The sequence below is a fragment of the Amblyomma maculatum genome, chromosome 1 (genome assembly GCF_055883805.1).
Source record: "Amblyomma maculatum isolate TAMU_Amacu chromosome 1, ASM5588380v1, whole genome shotgun sequence".
Taxonomy (NCBI): Eukaryota; Metazoa; Arthropoda; class Arachnida; order Ixodida; family Ixodidae; genus Amblyomma; species Amblyomma maculatum.
The window spans coordinates 315,998,764-316,018,341 of NC_139344.1; the positions used below are offsets into that span (position 1 = coordinate 315,998,764).

Sequence of the window (19,578 nt, forward strand, 5' to 3'; positions counted from 1 at the left end):
CCCCACATACCAGCATGGCGGTTGTTTACAACTCGGTCGCCATATACACAAAATGGCAGCGCCCATGATAAAACGGTCTATACTGGCCTAAAAAAAATTAGCTGTGGTATAGCTTGTGGTTAAGCCTGGAGTTACATGAGAGCAATCTGCACGGCTACGCTTAGGTTCTGCTTGAAAGTAAAGGCATGGCTTGTGCACATAGTAGATTACTCTATGGTTTCAGTTTTATTTATGTTATATGGAAATCACTTCATGTAAGACCACCCCTTGCCTCTCATCGTTAACCATCCTCATTCGCATGTAGAAGACTTCTAATGGTACGACATCGTTTCTACGTCAAACTCCGGGGCACGGCCGCTGTCACAACGTTCAAACGAAAAGTCTGTCCTAGCAACTCACGGTTGTTGTTTACCTCTACCAACTACAGAGTTATCTGTCTTCTTTTTTTGCTTCCTCTTTTCCTTTTTCCTTTTCTTCTTCTTTTTCTCTTGCTTTTTCTTCTCCTTTTCCTTTTTCGTCTTCGTACAGGCACATGCTCTTCGGACAGGCACGGCGAAATGGCGAGACTGGGGCACTTTCGACCACTAAACTGCGATGAGGCGAAAGCCTCTATCGCACGGTGGTCTGAGGTCCTCCACTACGGCACCTCTTTCTCTCTGTTTTCACTCCCACCTTCGCGATGCCGCGATAGTGTAAGCTACCAACAAACAAATAAAGCCCCACTTTAACCGAGCCATATGAACATACTTGTGTGGCCTAGGGATAATGGGAATGTAAGGGTTTTGGCAGGCTGATTGTGATATTACCCTCCCATATTAAAGGAGAGGCCCGTGTTGACAGCTCCTGCCAAACATAATTTCAGGAATCCCTACGTCCAGATAGTGCTCAGCCATGTCATCTACCAGCTACCGCCTCCCACTGCTTCTCCTTCTTTCTTCGCTCTTTGGACAGGCATGGACAGGCACCCATCGGCCAGGCACGGATAGGCACGGCGAAATGGCGAGAATGCGGCCAATGTAACTCTCGCTACAAAATCGAAGAAAAATAGGGATAAGAGGCATGCCAGTGACGCAGCATCCTGTTATCCGCAATTGGTGACGAAGTGCCGACGCTCTACGATGGGTTGATAGCTGCATAGCAGGTGGTGCTCAGCACCACAGATAGGAGAGTGAACAATTTCCTCGAGGAGATTCCTGCCGCGTATGAGTATCATAATCGTGATGATGCAGACGTAAAAGTGATATCTAAGCAGTTTTTACGGGCGCGACAGATCGAGCGCTCAGAAAAGGTAGCGGTGCAGCGGCAGCAGCATTGCAAAATGGCCTCACGCGCGACTTGCGAAATCGCAAACCTTGTCGAAATAAATTTTGTTCTGAGTTGTAGGGGCAATTATCTCAACGGGTAAGGTGTATTCATACCGCACACCAGTCATAACTCATTTTATCGACTTGCTGTTAGCCTTGGTAATGCAGAAATATGTCAAAACATTTTTCGCCGATTTCCCAAAATTGAATTTTGGACAAAGTCACCATTTTGGAGGAGCGATATCTTGGCAACTATTGCTATAGTTTTATTTTTGCCAGAAAGATACTCAAACAGGGTGTCTAGCAACCAGGAAAACCAGGAATTGTCAAGGAAATTTTATGCACCGGGAAAAGTCAGTGAAATGTCGAGGAAACCATAAAAAAGTTTGCCAAGTCGGGGAAAATTGCACTATATATTCTGCAGTGCATTTTCATTTTAAGTTGCGCAGAGCAAGTATGTTATTCATGTAGACTTTTTTTGTGCTGTCTCGTCAGCGCGCGGCTGCTACGGTGGCCGCGCCGCAGACTGAAGCACAATGTATTACTTTGACGCCAGCTCATGGCAGAGCTGCCACAATAGAAGAACCAATACGCACATGAGGTGGGTATTCTATAAAATATGCGGAAGCGCTGCGTGAGAGTAGTACACGACAAAAGGCAAGAATAACCGCGCCGACAGCGGGCAGCGCAAAAGTGACAAGCGCACGTGCACGCAGCCATATTGGATTGGATTGGCTCGGCTGTCTGCATGTTCTGAGGCTGGTATCAGTGCGCTTTTCATTTTCGTAAGCTTTTGACATTCTTAACGGCCATTAACACTAATGACGGCCTTTTCACTATTATGAATTGCAGGATATTATTAATAAATAGTTTTTCAGCATGAATTTTTTGTCTGCTCATTATCATCAGCAGCTACACTTTTTAGCCTCTTCACTCATCAGGGAAGTTGAACTGAAACAATCAGGGAAAACTTGGAAAAGTACGGTATTTTGAAAATGGTGGTTTGCTTGACATAAGATTTGCAGCAGTACTGCTTTTCAATCACTGTATTTTTTTTCCTCCAATATTATTAAAATATATCATTTGTCCCAGTCACCACAACAAGTTTTTTTTTTTTTTTTTTTTTGTTGTTGTTTTGCAAGTTTGCCAAGCCATAACTTTCTTCCAAATCATCCTAGAATGTTCATTTATGCTTTATTGCAGTCCTTTGGGATTGTAGATCATTTGAGGATTGAAATCTTCTCCTCAAGGTCTAATGTGTACTAACCATGCTACTTCCGAACAAAAGACCAGTTTTCCTTGTATTTAAAACTACCTGCATTAGTTAAAAACTTTTTGCAGTTTTAGAATGAGCACGAGAAAATGCACAATTGGTGCAAATCTGCCCAAAACATATGGTTCTGAAAGAGAGTTAACCTCTTTTTTTCTAGTTTTCTCAAAACACCCATTATTGACTTTTTGCTCATTTGCGGAAGTGATACATATGCCTTCAATGGAGGCAGAACCATAATTTTTGTCGTGGCATGTAGCTAAAAGCGCAAAGCATACAATGTCAGGAACAGATTTTGCAATTTACATTTCAGTTTTGCTCTATATCGGACAGTAGGGCACCCGCATTTGGAATAGTGAACTTTAAACTGCTATAACATTGGTAATATTTGTTATATCCAAAAAGTGCTCCTAACATTGTATTCCTTATGCTTTCTAGTACCTAGCAAAGTGTCCATGTGAATTTTTTATAGTGTGGTTATTATTTCATTGTTTCTCCAAATTATGAACAATTAATTTCTTTTGAACTAATTGGTCAATTGCAAAAATAGTTACATATTTGAAATCGATGCAAGAAACTGAATCAGAATACCAAATTTTATCAAGTTTGGTCAGAAATTAAGAAAAATAGCTTTCAGAGCCATGTTCCCCCTTAATATTAGTAGCTTGAAATAGAATGTGCATTTTTGGTGCTGATGCTATGGTGTGGAAGCCTTCACTTTAAGCATTCTTTTGATTTAGTGCTTTTCTATGAGCTTTAGTGGCTCGTTTCAGGGCTGCTTGGCCGTTTCCATGTGATTGTTGGGATGCGTAGTGAGAAAGTGGAAGATGGGTGGGCAGGCTTCACTAGAGAGCATGATGGTCGCCAGAAAAAATTAATCGTCCTCACAGTAGTCAAAAGGAATGGTGCAGTGTGCGCAGCCTGCAGTATCATTTGCACTGCTTTGATTTTGCACACGTGAATTCTGCTAATGTGGCTTTTTTCTTTTAGTCCGTTCACTTGAAGACAGATTCGTGGTTCTGTCACGTCTAGCGAGGGTGATAGCCTGCACTGTTAAATAAACTGTCTGTGATGGTAACTTTTGGAGAGAGTCCATTATTACTCAGTAGTATGGTGTGAGTTGTTGCAGCAATCTGTGAATTGTGCTAACATGCTAACAAATTACCTTCAGATGCTTGCTGCCATTCCTTATCTGTGTGAGGTTAGGCTGGGGAGGAAAAAAAAGAAAAGGGCACCAGAGGCTGCTAGGTTGTAACTTGGTATTGTGAAATTTTTTTGGGGAAGCGCTAGTATTAGTAATAGTAGTAAGCATTTTTTTCAGAATACTACTGTGAAAGATTTCTGAAGTAAACTTGTATTGCAAAGTTGAAGAGCGCAGTCCCTAGAATTGTACCTCACAGTCGTCATGTGTGCCTCCCCTCCGCTGATATGGGAACATAACGCACTTGACTCTTTTAAAAATTGGAATTTGAGTTTTCATGACCTTTCATGAGTGTTTTTAAAGATGGGATATGTACCATGCCCCACATTTAATGAAAAAACAATGCGTGATGTCATTTTGGACGGGGGGGGGCTAAAGTGTTTTGCTGTTTTTGTTTGTATGCAGAGATTTTTGCATGGACATTGCTGTTTTGTGATGCAGGTGACCAAGACAGAGACAGAGATAGAGACCGTGATCGTGAGAGCATGTTTCGAGTGCGGGAGCGTCATTATTCTGGCTCTCGGCGTTGGTTGGAGTCGGCATTGCGTGACAGCAGCTCAGATCTTGCTGATGCTAAAAAGATGAGCCCTTTGTGGCTTTCGGAGGAGCCGGAGTACTGGCCTGACAAGGCAAGTGTGACGAGTTCATTTGTGCTTTGTTCAACGTAAGAACTGCACCCTCAAGGGTTACGAGTAGTGCTTAGGAAGGAGACAGCTTTGAGCAATGGTGATAGAACACAACGGTGCATAGCTACAATACCGTATTTATTTTCTTAGGCGCTTTCGTAATGAGCACATCCCCCACTTTTGTCATTAACTGGTTTTTAGGTTTGCTTTTCTTAGTGCAGGGATAGAAGCGCTGCTCCACCCTGCTCCACGAATCACTAATCATATCATGAATCATATGCGCTTTTGCGTTCAATGCCACCCCGCGCTAGGCATAGTGCCATGCACCTTTATGTGCCGGTGCTTTTCTTCTCGCGCTGACACGTTTGATTGAAGAATTTCACATGGTCCTCCTGTTGGTGTAAACCAGTAGGCCACTTCCAGCTCAAACGCGGAACGGCAGCACACGAGTTACCGTTTAGCATGCGCTGCGCTCGTGCCTTTTCGCGTCTATCACCACATGCAGGTACACGTTCTCTGCGCGCATTGTAAGTGCTTGGATTCCGTGTTTTCGTGATCATTGTCTTCGGCAGTATCATATGCCAAAAGTTCCTTGCTAGAGATATATTTCCATGGAAATTCATTTTTTAGGTGCCTCAACGCGTTCATTATTTTGCATTTTCCAAAAACGCGACCTTGGAAATGCTAGTCAGGGGGGGAAGTGGGTCTTAAGGGGAGATGCTACTCGAAGACACTTTCTTTAATGCTTGACTTAGAGCTATGAAACTCTGCTTAATAATTCAGTTTTTTTATGCTGATTTCAAATCTGCAATTAGTTTTATTGTAAGTTGCATAGTTTTTGTTCTGTTCAGTGACAGTGTGTAAAATATACACTCTTTTGCCCCCCCTATTTTTCATACTAAACTTCCATAAACACACATCATCGATGGCTCATTTTGATCCATATAAACTGTAGAGTGCCAAAAACTAATAATAAAGTACAGTGAAACCTCGTTATAACGAACAGTTAAAAAATCTGAAAATAGTTCGCTCTATCCATAATTCGTATTATAAAATTTCATAGAAAATCCATGCAAGAGCAGCAAAATTCAATCAGAGAAGGCACAGCAACTCGGAGGGTGCCTTGTTGGGTCACGTCCGTTTATTTACGCGCAAAGAACTGCGTTATCGCGGCCTGCTTTTTTGTGTTGATCGCGTTCCGTATCACGCCCTCTTCCACAGTTTGCAAACGCTCAACAAGGGCAAACCCACTGCTCTCAGTAGCACTGTAGTGGCGGCGCAGTAAATCCAATGCAGCAAGCGCTTCTTGTGAAGCCGGAATGTTCTCATCGTTTGCACGGTCAGCCTAAGCTTCGTCTGCGGGATGTTCAGAAACTTTCACAGCGATTTCGGCGTTAGTCAGTACAGCCGTGTACTACGTACACCCGCACACCACACTCGACACGGCGACCGACGTAGCCTCCGCCGAACGTTACGACGGCCACGCCGCTCCTAACACTAAAACCAAAAAACTCGAATGGCGCAAAAACCAAAAGAGCAAGTTGTTTCCTTCCTCCATGCAAAAAGGCAAAAAACAACATTCGATCGTGCCGCTGCCGCTGCTGCTGAAGCGGCGCTGTCGGCGATTGTGAGATGCAAACAATTTCTTATGGCCTTCGAGATAACCTCCGTGCGCACAAACAGGCACGCGAAGGTAATCTCGGAGGCCATAGATTTCTTCGGCTGTCAACTCCCAATGCCGTCGTGGCATCTGTGGCGCTGTCAGCGCCTGCGAGGTAATCCTGAACGTTTGCTGCGCCACATAACACACATGTAGTGCAACGAAACCTGCCTCCTGCTATTAAAGTGAGGTTGTGCTTGGCGTCGCGAAGTTCGTAATATCCGTTTTATGCCGAACCGCGTTCGCTATGGGAAGTTAAAAATACATGTTTGACAAAAATATTTCGGAAGAGTTCGCTATATTCAATAATTCGTTATATGCGTGGTCGTTATATTGAGGTTTGACTGTACATATAAAGTATGTAATGACGTGAAAAATTTGAACCTGGCAAGTAAGTCTACATTTTCAAGATACCACCATGTGGTGCTTATTTTTTTTCCAAATATCTGATCACTATTTATTCTTAAAGAGATAACTGCACCCCTCATACCTCAGAGAAAATGTGTGCAATACAGTCGAACCCGGTTATATCGAACCCGGATATATCGAATTTTGGTTATATCGAACTCACGGAATATCCCCTTGAAAATCTCATGTAAAAGTATAGGAAAGCCGCATCATATATCGAACTCGGTTATATCGAACCCGGATATATCGAATTTTGGTTATATCGAACTCACGGAATATCCCCTTGAAAATCTCATGTAAAAGTATAGGAAAGCCGCGTCATATATCGAACTCAATTTCACTGGTCATTCCATATATCGAACTCCGCCCCACGCACTGGAAAGTGTGCCTTCCCCAAAGACGATCGCATCACCCTTTGCCGTTTGCCGCGTGACGTTTTCAAGTCACATTATCGTTTCCCGCGGGCCAGCACATGACGTTTGCAAGCCATATGTGTGGGTGTGCCCATTCTTTCACCGAGCTATCTGTCTCCTTCAGCACGCGCATGCATGCGCCAAGCCAGCTCAGCCCATTTTCATACAGACCTCCGACGCTTTCCCCACAATTCCGTTAACCAATTAAAGTTCTCTCCAGCGTGTGTTGCGAAGCCTCTTGCGCAGCGGCTGCGGCTGACGTGGCTATGGCGCCTGCGACGTTAAGAAGCAGCAGCTTTTTCTCTCTCTCTCTCTTTTTTTTGTGAGTCATCCATTCTTATCGTTGTGCTGTACGCGCAGCGTAGCGTAAGATATGGCGGCTGCGGTCGTTTAAAAGCAACAAGTTTTTTTTTTTTTTTTTTGAGGGAGTCTTTTTATCTTTGCATATGTGAATCTACGAAAGCACGCGGTCAGCTGCTGCGATCATGACGGCCACCCCAAGCGCGGCGTGATAAATCGAACCAGGCTTGTGAAATCACGCCATCACGAGCACTCTGCCAAGTTCGCTCCCCGCCACAGCAGGAGCTATCAAAAGATAAACACGCCCGACGTTATCGCTGCTCATCTTGGCACGCTGCCAAGAAATGAGCTGTGGATGAGACGACCGAAACGGAATGACGCGCGAAAACGCATGCATGCAAGGAGTGACGCATGCAAGCGAAAACGCTCGCGATTTGTTTTGAGCTGCCGCTGTGACTCGAGCGGCAAGAGGGACGCAGTTCCAACAAGTTTGAAATCTTTCGCTCTGTCGCTGCCGCTCGTCGCTGAGATCGCTCAATCGCTTGCATGTGAGCGAGCTGGCCTTAACGCTTTTTTTTTTATTTTCCAAATTCTGGGATGCAAAAATGGAGGGTGGGTTCATTATGCGAGTGGGTTGATTACGCGACAAATACGGTATCATTTTTTCGCATCGTAAGTGCAGTCACAAGCCGATTTCTGTATATCGAATTATCGATATATTGAACTATTTCGCGATCCCCTTCGAGTTCGATATATCCGGGTTCAACTGTATTTCATTCAGATATGAGCATCAGAAGTACCAAAAACAAGAAGGGCAAACTCAGAAAATTGCCCAAAATTGCATTCTGAGAAAAACTCATTTGAAGTTAAAACTGCATGTTTATCTAAAAAAGAGGGCTTCAATTCTTATCAAACTTTGGCAAAAAAGAAGAAAATTGTCCATAAAGCAGCCGCTGGCACTAGAAACTTCCTGCAGATGTCGCTCCCTCACGACCCTCGCGAGTGGACCCTGACGTGCTTTTTTCTTCAGTGTGCGGCGATTTGCGTTCGCTTCCGCAGTCAGCTTCAAAGACATTTGTTTCTGCATTGTTATTTCTCTGGATGTGCCAAGCTATGATGCATTGGCTTGTGGAGTTCAATAATTGAGGAAAATCGCACTAGCTGCTCATATCCAATTCCTATAAAACAGGCCGCCACAGCAGCTTTGACGTTGACGGTGAAGCTTTCATCCGAGCTCCCGTTGCCAATCTCGGCCCGCATCCTTGCTTTCGTCCCTGCACGCCGCAACTCTCTGCAATCAGTATGTTGTGGAAAGGACGCATTGCGGGTAGGCAGCGTTCTCACAGAGTAGTTCAAGGAACGAAGCGAGTCAACGCTTTGCGGCCGGTTCCCGGACACGGGAAGTCCTGAACGCTGGCTTAGGCAAATCGCGCCGCCCACAAGAACGTTCAGCGCTGTGAAGTCATAATGACAGATGATGCCTCATTGCAGGCTAGTTCAAGGAACGAAGTGAGTCAACGCTTTGCGGCCGGTTCCCGGACACGGGAAGTCCTGAACGCTGGCTTAGGCAAATCGCGCCGCCCACAAGAACGTTCAGCGCTGTGAAGTCATAATGACAGATGATGCCTCATTGCAGGCTATTTCCTCACCTTAGAAATGCCCAATCTTTTTTTCCGAGGCACTCATACAATCTAACGCCGCTTCAAATTCCCCGGAGGCATCTGAAACGCTGGAGGGATCGGCGTCTGTTCCACTAGGCCTAACTGCCACAGGTCGAGTTGTCACAGCACTAGCCTTCGCTTTCGATTTTCGCCAGCGTCCTCTATATTTGTGAACAGAACGGTATTTCACTCCTCGATGACTGCGTTGGTTCGATTGTGCTTTATCCATGACGAAGATAAAGTTGCCGAACGATTGTCACTCGGAAACGCACCTCGATGTAGCATGGAGCCAGCAAGTGGGCTTCGCCACATGCGCGCGCACGGCGGCCAATGGCGATGCCCAGTTTATACCACGTGATTTAAAAACCAGTCCCAGCGCTCGCAAAAAGCGACGAAGGCATGCTCTTTTTTTTTTGTTTCTTGCGTTGTAGACCGCCGGGCAACTGTGGTGATTGGGAGAATGTGGCTTGGCTGATCTCCTCACGTGATCCGCAGCGGCGAGAAACCGCGCCATGCCGGCCGCAGGGCGCTCGAAAATAGCGTAGTTTCGGTCATTCAACAGCCACTGTGAGCTCTTTAAACGCAATTTCAGTCCATTTCCTGATTAAATTCAGCCTTGATTTTTATTTTCATGAAAGTAGAGACTAAACTTGACAAAACAAGTAAAAACAAATAATCAGTCATTTTCGAAAAAACCCGCGTTTTTCGACCCGCATCTCCCCTTAAAATAATTTTTTTTATTACAGTAAAAGCTCGTTAATTCGAACTTCACGGGACCGGGAAAAAAGTTTGGATTATCCGATGTTCGAATTATCAAATGGCCTCGTAAAAACAGATAAGAACCATGTGCATTAGGGTAAATTTGCCGTATTTACTCGCATAAAGAACCCACTCGAACCCACCCGCGATTTTTACCTAAGAACTTGAGAAAAAAAAAAGGCATCAGCTGTTAGTGCGTCCCTTTGTTTCGCGCTGCAGCGGTCGAAAAGGCATTTCTTGGCAGTGCGCCAAGATGCTGCGCAGTGATTAACATAGCGATGTGTTTACCTTTCGACGTTGGCTCTAGCAAAGGGGAAGCGAACTTGTCAGAGTGCCAGCGCTCTTCCGGTTGTGCAAGCGTCGTTTTCAGTACGTTCGCTTTATCATACCATAGGTGATTGGGGCGGGCGCCCTCTACTGCCACGTGCTTGGATTTTTGATAGCTGCACTGGTTCAGGGACTGCTGAAGTTTCAAAAAGTAATTAAAAGGTACTTCTTACGGGACATTTTGGCAATTTCGCCTTGCCAAACGCTAAAAGTAAGTGCATTAGCTCGGTGCCAAAGACATGTTCTAGGGGGTGATGCTATTTTTATTCATTTGAAAGCAAATTATAGACAAGGAAACAGACCAGCTCTTACTTCATACACTTTTGCTTAATTATGTCTAATTACAATGCTAATTTTTAATTAGCACAATTGCACTAGTGCAGTATGAATAGCATCACTCCCTAGATCTTTTTAGTGCAATTACAATGATGCCTAATTTGTGAATGTCATTTAAAAGCAAAACAGAAAAAAGCCCCGTTAAGACTGAGTGCAGTGCTCGAAAACACCGAAATGAGAAAAATGCGTTTGAAGTTTCAGACAACTAACTTTTTTTAGAATGTAGTGACAGCAAAGTGAATGACATCAATGTGTAGCTCTGCTCTTGAAGAGAAAGTCTATAGTAAATATGTGAGAGCACCATCCCCCAATATTGCAAAAGCTTGTCATAGAGCCATGTATTACACCTGGAAACAGCATGAGAAATTACATTTATCCTTTCACATGCCTGTTCCAGTTCCCTACAAGGCAAAAAAATACCTAAATTGTGCAGTAATGTTTTATCATCATATTAATAAGCCTGCACTAGGTTTATTCCTTTGACTGTCGAATTATTCAGAAAAATAAAAAATAAAAAAACCCCAGTGTTGAATTTTTTTAGACGCTATGTGTTTAGTGCAGTACCCGTGCGGCAAAAATCCCGCGGGATGGAATGCGACCGCAGTGCCCGTACGGCAAAAACAGTAAAAGGGTTAAGGTCAAAACACTTTGGCATATATTTCTCAAATTGGGAATTGTAGTGGTGTTGAAGTATCAGCGCCAGGTTGAAGACAAAGACTGACGCCACAGTTCGTGGGCGGCGGCATTACCACCAACTGACTCGTTTATTCTGATGACGTTTATATAGAGATGAATGTAGGTGATGCTTGCAACATTAGCGCCCTCTACACACAAGAACAAAAGAAATGCATGCAATAAAAACTCCAAAATTGCTTTAGGCATAAGCAAAAAAGAAAAGAAAACGGAGCACATAACTAGCAACTTCAAGTTCCTGGTGCCGCATGGGCACTTCCCGTTGACGTCGAGGTCTGCGCAGCACTTTCGCAGCCACGTTTTCCATCTGCAAAGTGGTCCTTGTTGTCTGTGTTCCGTTTGCGATCCACCATGCACATTCTGCACCATGTTTGGCGAAACTTCTTGGTGCCTTGTGTCATTTGCCTGCATTGAATCCTGTACCGACTCATGATCATCATCAGCTGCTTTGGTAGTGTCTGTTGCTGCCGAGGTCGTGTTCCGGGAGTGTGGCAAGGCTGTGTCAAGGCCTGCAGAAGACTCAAAGTAGGACAGACCAGTCTCCAAATCAACCTTTCCTCCACAATGCCTCTTCACCTTCTCAACCAACATCCGTGCGTCTTGCTGGCCTCCCAAGGCAACTACTGTCAGCTTTAACGCATTCCACTTGTATTTCTTGGAAAAAGGCCATTGGCGATAAAGCAAGTGAAGCCATCGCGTAGTTGACACGCCTTTCACATGTGATTTGTCAGGGTCCCGTGGTCGAGATGGCAGAACTTCAAACTACAGGCTATCATCGACTGTGCCAGTATGTCGTGGCTGCCAAAGTATTGGCGCGAGGGTGAACAAAGATGCCACAGTTCGTGGGTGGCGTACCACCAATTGAGTCATTTATTCTGATGACGATGTTCATATACAGCGCGTTGCACAATTAGAGGCGCGATATAGAATGCTTCTCCCAGCTAAACCGTGGAATCCTCGCAGTTAAAATTTTGCACAGAAAGGGCATTTTGTCGTTAGTATTTTTTAATACGAAATTTGTTTGAGGTACTTGCCTGATTCGATCAAAAGAAGTCAAATGTTCCCATCTTATGCGGCGGCGACGACGCCAGACGAGCCGCTGCCCCAGCAATGGTACTGGTGGCGCCACTTCATGCTACTACAACAACTCTGTAGCAGGAAAAGAGGGGGCGTTGGGCGAACGTTTCTAGCAGAAGGTTTGAGTTGTTGTAAGCAGCATGAGGTGGCGTCACCAGTACCATCGCTGGGGCTGCGGCTCGTCTGGCGTCGTCGCCGCCGCATAAGATGAGAACATCTGACTTCTTTTAATCGAATCAGGCAGGTACCCCCAAAAAATTTGGTATTAAAAAATACTAGCAACAAAATACCATTTCTGTGCAAAATTTTAACTGTGAGGATTCCGCGGTTTAGCTGGGAGAAGCATTCTACATTGCGCCTTTAATTGTGCAACACGCTATACAGATGAATGTAGGTGATGCTTGCAACAGTAGCGCCCACTATACACAACAAGAATCATTTGTGGAACGATCACCTTGGAAGGAAGGAGAGCATGGTGGGAGCAGAGGAATGTACCACAGTCTGCCTGCAGAAGTGCTGTGAAATGTGTTGCCTGCTAAAGGATCGCGCTGAGCAGCAGACTGGAGAGGTGTGGTAATCGAAGAGTGAGCATGTGTAAAAAACTAAAGATGGCACTTCGTAACTATAAATATGTACAGTCTTTACCAAAAGTATACGGCCCAAGGATTTTTGTTCTAAGCCCAGTAACGAGGCTGGTAAAGCAACTCTAGCGTTATAGATGACAAATCTCGCCTTCATTCTCCTCTAGCTTACATTCATATTCCAGTATTGCTGCCAGCAGCTGTGTTACAGTGCTTAGAATCGAACCTCTTGGGCCGTATACTTTTGGCAAAGACTGTACATGCTGCTCTCGAGTTTTTTACCTTACTATGATGTGCAGCAAAAATGCTCCAAAGAGTAGTCACTTCGTCTCATTTTACACAGTAAACCACCCTGTGAGTTTTTCCCATTTTGAACACTTCATTGTGACAGAAGGGGCAGTGGCGCTGGTACTTCATTGCTGCACAGAATTCAGAACTGAAAATGTTTGCAGTTTCTTTTTCCCTGACCTTGGCAGGTGTGGAATAGAGCACTACTCCTAGATTGTGCTTTACTTTTATACTGAATAGCCTGTTCTGAAGTGTTTGGATGCGCTTTGTGGTTGAGTGTCTTTCCTCTGTGCGGACTGGCACAATGTTCTTTCCCCATCTGTTCCAGGGTGCCAAATTTGTTCACATTGTGGCCCTCTACTCTGAGCTTGTTGCCCTGAGCTCCACGGGGCAGCTACACCAGTGGAAGTGGAGTGAACCGGAACCTTACAAGAACACTGAAGTAAGCACATTTGTCTCTGGAAAATTGAAGGGAGACTTCAGGCATTGGCACTCGACAGCAGGACTGAGTTTTTGTTGTGCGAACATGAGAACACAATGCGTAGTTGTGAGGTGGGAACATGTCCTCGAATGACACTTTTGTCTCCATTCTGTTCTCTGAAAACTGTCAGTCATAGCATTGCTTTGCTTTAATACCTGAAAGGTGGTGGCCTATGTAAAACTTAAATGGGACAAATATATCTCAATTCGTACCCTTTGTTGTATGTGTACCTTGCCATCATCTTAGGTGGTGCTTTGGGGAAGTTAAACCTGCTTATGATTTCATTCTGTGGTTGCTTTGCTTAGGAGATTAAAGTTAGTCTTTTTTGTGCATTGTACCGCCATAGATAAATTATGGGAGCACAACTAACGAGATTGACAGTAATCTGCGAGCACACATGCATTTGATCTTCCTCGACTCTCAGAGGGGTGCAAAAAATGTGGCATTATGTAAACTTGGCCTGCATTATATTGTCGTTTCAGCATCAAGGCCTGTAAGGCCCTCGCTTTGAGACAGAGGAGTAGGTACTACAAATCTTGCTTTTAGAGAGATAACTCTGCATACTCCAGGTGCAAAGCCAGAAAACAGCTCATTCCGTTAACCTGACTTTCAAGATTAGCCAAGGTCAAGCTGGGACTTGGCCTGCTTAGCGACAAGTGTTGCTTGTGTAGCGGGCTATGGGGAACTAGTGCATGACCATGACTTACTGGCTGCTTATGACCGCATGAATGCTTTACTAATTATGCATTGTGATTAATTACAGTTAACTGTGAATAAAAGTCGAACATTATGGCGCATTAAAGAGGGACACGGCTCTTTGTGGCCAAAAATTCGTCTAAAAATCGCATTTTCGATTTCATTTTCGCGGTCCTGAGACGTTTCCACAACTGGTATCTGCAAATTTGGTTGATTATGACCACCTATTTCTCATGCTGCAGCGTTCCAAAGTTGCGAATCTGTACGCTTGGCTCTTTAAGTTGAGGGCAAATTGCGTTGAGATTTGATCGGCTGTGGTTCAAGAAATACGTGCTCCACCGGCATCTATTGATCTAATTCGAAAGAGCATGATTCAGGCTATTCCTATATCTGGATCGGCGTCCGTGAGTGGACACCCGAAGTGGGAAACAAAGGGAGAAAATTGTGCGGAACACATGCTGCTATTGGGCGCCAAAAGCATGTGATCAAACTGGCCACTTTTGCTTGGCTGTTGGCATCAACTGCTTGCGGACTGGGGCCATTTTGAAGAGGTCGTGCAGTTAGGCCTAGCTGGTTTAGCGATGTTCAGTCATCACGACCACAGTGTAAAATGCAGAAAATTTAGATTAGAGTGTCATGTTAGCCTAAAGAGCAAAGAAAGGTAGATATAAGGAGCGCAGAGGTGATGCGGCAATGCCGCATCCTGTTATTTGTAATCAATGATGAAGCGCGGACGCTCCGCGATATGCTAAGAACAATGTAGCCGGCAGTGGTCAGTGCCACAGAGAGGAGCACGAATGATTTCCTCGAGGCGATTCACTGCTGCGAAGGAGCACGAATGATTTCCTCGAGGCGATTCACTGCTGCGAAGGGGCAGCGCAGTTGTGACAGCGCAGATGAAAAAATGATGCCTAAGCAGTTTTCACGGCCGCACCAGAATGAGCAATTGAAAAGCTAGCGGCACGGCAGCAGCGGTGGTCGCTGAACAGCGTCACGCACGGCATGTGAAGTCGCAAATATTGTTGAAATAAACTTGCTCCCGAGTTGCAAGGGCAGGTATTCTCGACCTTAAATGGTGCACCCACACTGGAAACTAGTCGTAACTCATTTTAACGAGTTGCTGTTAGCTTTGGTAATTCAAAAATATGCCGAAAACAATTTTTTGCCGATTTCTGAAAAATTAAATTTTGTACACAGTCATCATTTTGGAAGAATGTTATCTCCGGTTTTATATCAGCTTTCGCTATACAGTAGAACCTCAATATTACAAAGTCGTACTTGCAGCCGAAAATTTCGTTAAATCGCAAAATTCGTTACATTGAGGTTGCTATGTTTTAGGCCCAAATGAAGTAACAGGTTCATGGAACACTGCTGGGAACTTGTAAATTACGAATTCAGGAAATAAGCAAGAAATTCTAGCAATAATAGCGCTAACAAGGGCATCATACGTTATTTTATATATCAGAAGCACATAATGAGTGATAGAAAATGGACGCGAACGCATAATTTTTCTTCTCATGTGCAAAGAGCGAGCGCAGTGCTTAGTACTCAAAGCCGCCGCCAGATGTCGCCACTGGTATCATCATCATTCATTTGCAAACTGAGAAAAGAGCCAGTAGAGATAATACGAGTCTCTAGATCAGCTGATCTAGGGATTGCATGCCTGCATCGCCCATGCGGCTACCTTGGGCACAGCAGTCGTTTGCTCAGGGTGCTATATTTGCTTGCATACGTCCACCTCCCAATATTGTCACTGCGAACTTGAAAAAAAAAAAAGAAAACTTCTTCCTCCATGGGCATAAAGGATGCTAAAGCTGGCGTCGTGATAGCGGCTGACTGCCTACTTTCTTTGATGATTGATGGCTGTGATAAATGACCCGTAAGAAAATAAATAAAAATAATTAAAAAAAAAAAAAACAGAAAAGAAGAATGCAACTTTTCCTGCATATTGAATCCGCCCCTCAAACTAACGTTGATTTTTCTTGAAAAGAAAAGTGGGTTCATTATGCGAGTAAGTATGGTATTGCCAGTATGTCGGTCCGACTGGCCACTGACGCGTCCTAAAGCTTCCACAGCGCGGGTTTTGTATGCACACAACGGATGGCGCAGCGGTACGCCTCTGTCATCATCATTTTGTTTCGCTCGCAGGTTCCAAACCACCAGCAAAATTGGCTCGTAAGAGGGCAGATGTAAAATGCGGTGTGTCAGGGCTAAGTTCGTGAAAATGTACACATTACTAAGTGGCGCTTGACGGTTTCTGAATCAAGTTCGAAGTAAATGCAAGTTCGAATGATTGAAGTCCGAAATATCGATCGGTTACTGTGTTTGAAAATGCTGGATTTGATTTGATTTGCGGTTGTTTATAGCATTTTTTTTAAGATAGTCGATTTGTGATGTTTTGATAATGTCTCCCTTCTGTTTTGCATTTAAGGGGGGACGCGGGGATATCAGATCGCGAAAATCGCGTAAAAAATCGGTTTTTGGAAACCACGCGTTTCGGATTCTACAACACCTAATCTACGTTGTATCAAAATGGTTTGGCTGAAAACGCACTAAAAGTGCCTGAAAAAAAATAATTTGTCAGTGCACAGGGCGAAAAAGCAGCTTTAAATCGCGCAAAATCACCGAAGTTAGCGGAGCCATATCTCGTCGTTCCCGCCATCGAGTGCCGCCATCTTGGTATCGTTCGAAAGCTCAGCCTCTCGCCGTGCTGTTTGTGAATTCTTCGGTCGTAGCCATCTTGTCACAATCGCACAAACACGAAAGAAGCGTGGGTCTGCCGGGGGTGGATCACGCGAGCCCTTCGATGAAAGCGCGCCTCCGATTGGCTGCCGTGTTGAAAGGCGCCTTCCCATTGGCTGCTGCTGTGGCAGTGGGCAAGTTGGCAACCGCAGCGGAACGCTGCTGTGCTTCACGAACCACGCCGGCGTCTTCATTTCTCGCAGCTCCCATAATAGAGATGGATCGTCGCTCGTTTGAGAAGAAATTTTTGACGAAGCACGCCTTCGGAAAACGGAAGCGCAAGCCTCCTACGGCGAGAAAAATACGGCGGCCAGCACGAGACGCGGAGCCGGCGGAGCACCCGACTGAACATGCGGATAGCGTGGCGTGCTATCTTGCACTGTTCGACAGCAGCAGCGAAGCTGGTAATCGCCCTATGCTATCAACGCCGATCACCCAGACGACGAATGACGCACCAGCGGAGGCTCTCGCACCGCGGCGAGCGGCCGTGATAATCAGCAGTCAAGATCGCGTTGTTGCAAGCGACGCTGGTCGAAGGTCACCATTGCCAGCAGAGACGGTGTACTCTGTCTCGGACGCATCGCGTGACTTGGACATTCAGCCTGCGGATGAGCCCCAACCGTCGACGAGCTACAGTGGGGTACCTGAAAATTCACCGGATGATTCGTCACCCGACCGTCGCACCATTCAGGCGCGCCACGAGCCGCGTTTCGTGTCTGCGACGACGGCAGAAGCGCAGGCATGCGGTGTTCGCGACTCCCTTCGCGCAGTGTCCGCAACTCAACGGAAGTTGAGCTTGATGAAACAGCAAGGCGAGGAACAACTTTTGGCTCCTTCTGACAGTGAGTTTATTCTTGTGCAAGTTTCAACAGTCAACTCTTTGCTCGCTAAAACTTTGTGCCCAAATTGTCAACAGCGTTCTATGAGTGTACTCTGCAGTACAAGACTCGGTTTGGCCGTGAAAATGGTGCTGTCATGCACTGCTTGTGGCCCAATCGAGTCCCAGTGGTCATCTCTAAGGAAGGAAGGTGCACGGGTGTTTGATGTGAACATTTGTTCAGTGCAAGCTGTTAAAACAATAGGGAAAGGGCAAACAGCTCCGAACAATTTCTGGGCCGTCATGAATGTGTCCCATCGTGGATTACACCACAGGACTTTCCAAGGTCACTTGAAGGAGTTATTCAAGCCTGCTGCAGAGGAGGCTGCCGACAGAGTCTTTAGGGAAGCCGCAACTGCTGTGAAAAATTTTTACAGAGAGATGGAGGTTGGCTTCACAAAAAATGTGACTGTTGTTTATGATGGCACGTGGTTGACGCGCGGTCATAGCTCCCATATTGGGGTAGGGTGTATTACAGAGTTTTATACAGGGCTTGTGCTGGACAGCATTGTTCTTTCAAACTTCTGCCTTGGGTGCAGTTTAGGGCCAGCAGAAAGTGACCCAACACACCTTCAGTGGAAACAGCAACATCGGTGCCAAAAAAACACGGAAGTTGGCGCTGGCAGAATGGAAGTGGAGGCCGCTTTGCAGCTTTTTGGCCGTTCATTGGCCAAGAACGACCTGCGATATACGGCAGTTGTCTGTGATGGAGACAGCCGTGTTTTCCAGGCATTGCAAGATGAACAGCCCTATGGGTTCATACCAGTCACAAAAGAAGACTGCATAAATCATGTCAAAAAAAGAATGGGCACAGGCCTTCGCTCCATAGTGAGTAAGGCCAAGAAAGGCGAACCACTCGGTGGCAGAGGTGGGCTCACGCAACAGTTGATAAAAAAGCTCACCAACTACTACGGCCTGGCCATCAGCAGGAACACCAATGATGTTTCTGCGATGCACAGAGCTGTCATGGCCACATACTGGCACGTAACATCTACTGACAGTGACCCTCACCATGAACTGTGCCCCCCTGGTCCACTCAGCTGGTGTGAGCAGAGAGCAGCAGAAGCGAAAAATGAAGCACAGCCTGCTCATAAATATAAGCTTATGAGCAGTTGCCCAAGCCATGCTGCCCTTGTATCAGCGCCTTTCAGACGTCCGCTTGCTAGAGCACTGCAAGAATGGAAGGACACAGAATGCAGCTGAGAGTTTGCATTTTGTTATTTGGTCCACATTGTCAAAGGACGAGCATGCCTCACTTTTTGTAGTCGAGACAGCTGTAAATGAGGCAGTCATAAAGTACAATTCAGGGAACCAAAGAGCGTACTCTGAAATGTGTGCCAAGTTGGGTGTACATCCTAGTGCCCTTGCCGTCCGGAGGGCTCAAGAAAAGGACTACGAACGCTCAAAGAAAGCTTCAAAAGCTCACCAAACAAAGAGGCAAAGGTGTAAGAAGATGCCTGACAGCAGTGATGCAAAATATTACAGCCCTGGTGCCTTTTAATAAATGTGCAGTGCTTGCAAAACTTTGCAGGCCGTTTTCTCAATTTCGTTTTTTTTGTCGATCACCTCGCTCATAGAAAGCATAGCACAACAATGGATGAACCGATTTTGATCTAGATTGTTTTGCTGTGATCCTTAAATTGTGCTGCATTTAAAGACAGTCTTGAAATGTTTCTTTATCTTTTCATTATTTTATTATTTCACAACAAGTACATGGCTCTATGCAGTGACGCTCAGTCGTGTGCATGTAATGTTTGATAAAAAATTATTAGCGCTTGAAAAAAAAAAAATCTAAGCATGGGCAAGCATGCAAAGTATTCTTGGCTCTCTACCATGTTTTGTTACTGTGCCAGGCTTTCCACGAGCAGCGAACATATA

At 45.2% G+C, this 19,578-nt stretch overlaps 1 protein-coding gene across 7 annotated transcripts in view; it reads left to right on the forward strand.

Annotated features, from left to right (window-relative positions):
• Nucleotides 1–19,578, forward strand: part of hyd (E3 ubiquitin-protein ligase hyd) — a 264,107-nt gene that overhangs the window by 29,070 nt on the left and 215,459 nt on the right. For all 7 annotated transcript variants that reach the window (XM_084607224.1, XM_084607031.1, XM_084607166.1 and 4 more), the window contains exons 8-9: nt 4,217–4,404; nt 13,233–13,346. In XM_084607224.1, coding sequence (XP_084463350.1) covers nt 4,217–4,404; nt 13,233–13,346 — 302 coding nt within the window. The remainder of the gene's footprint in view (nt 1–4,216; nt 4,405–13,232; nt 13,347–19,578) is intronic.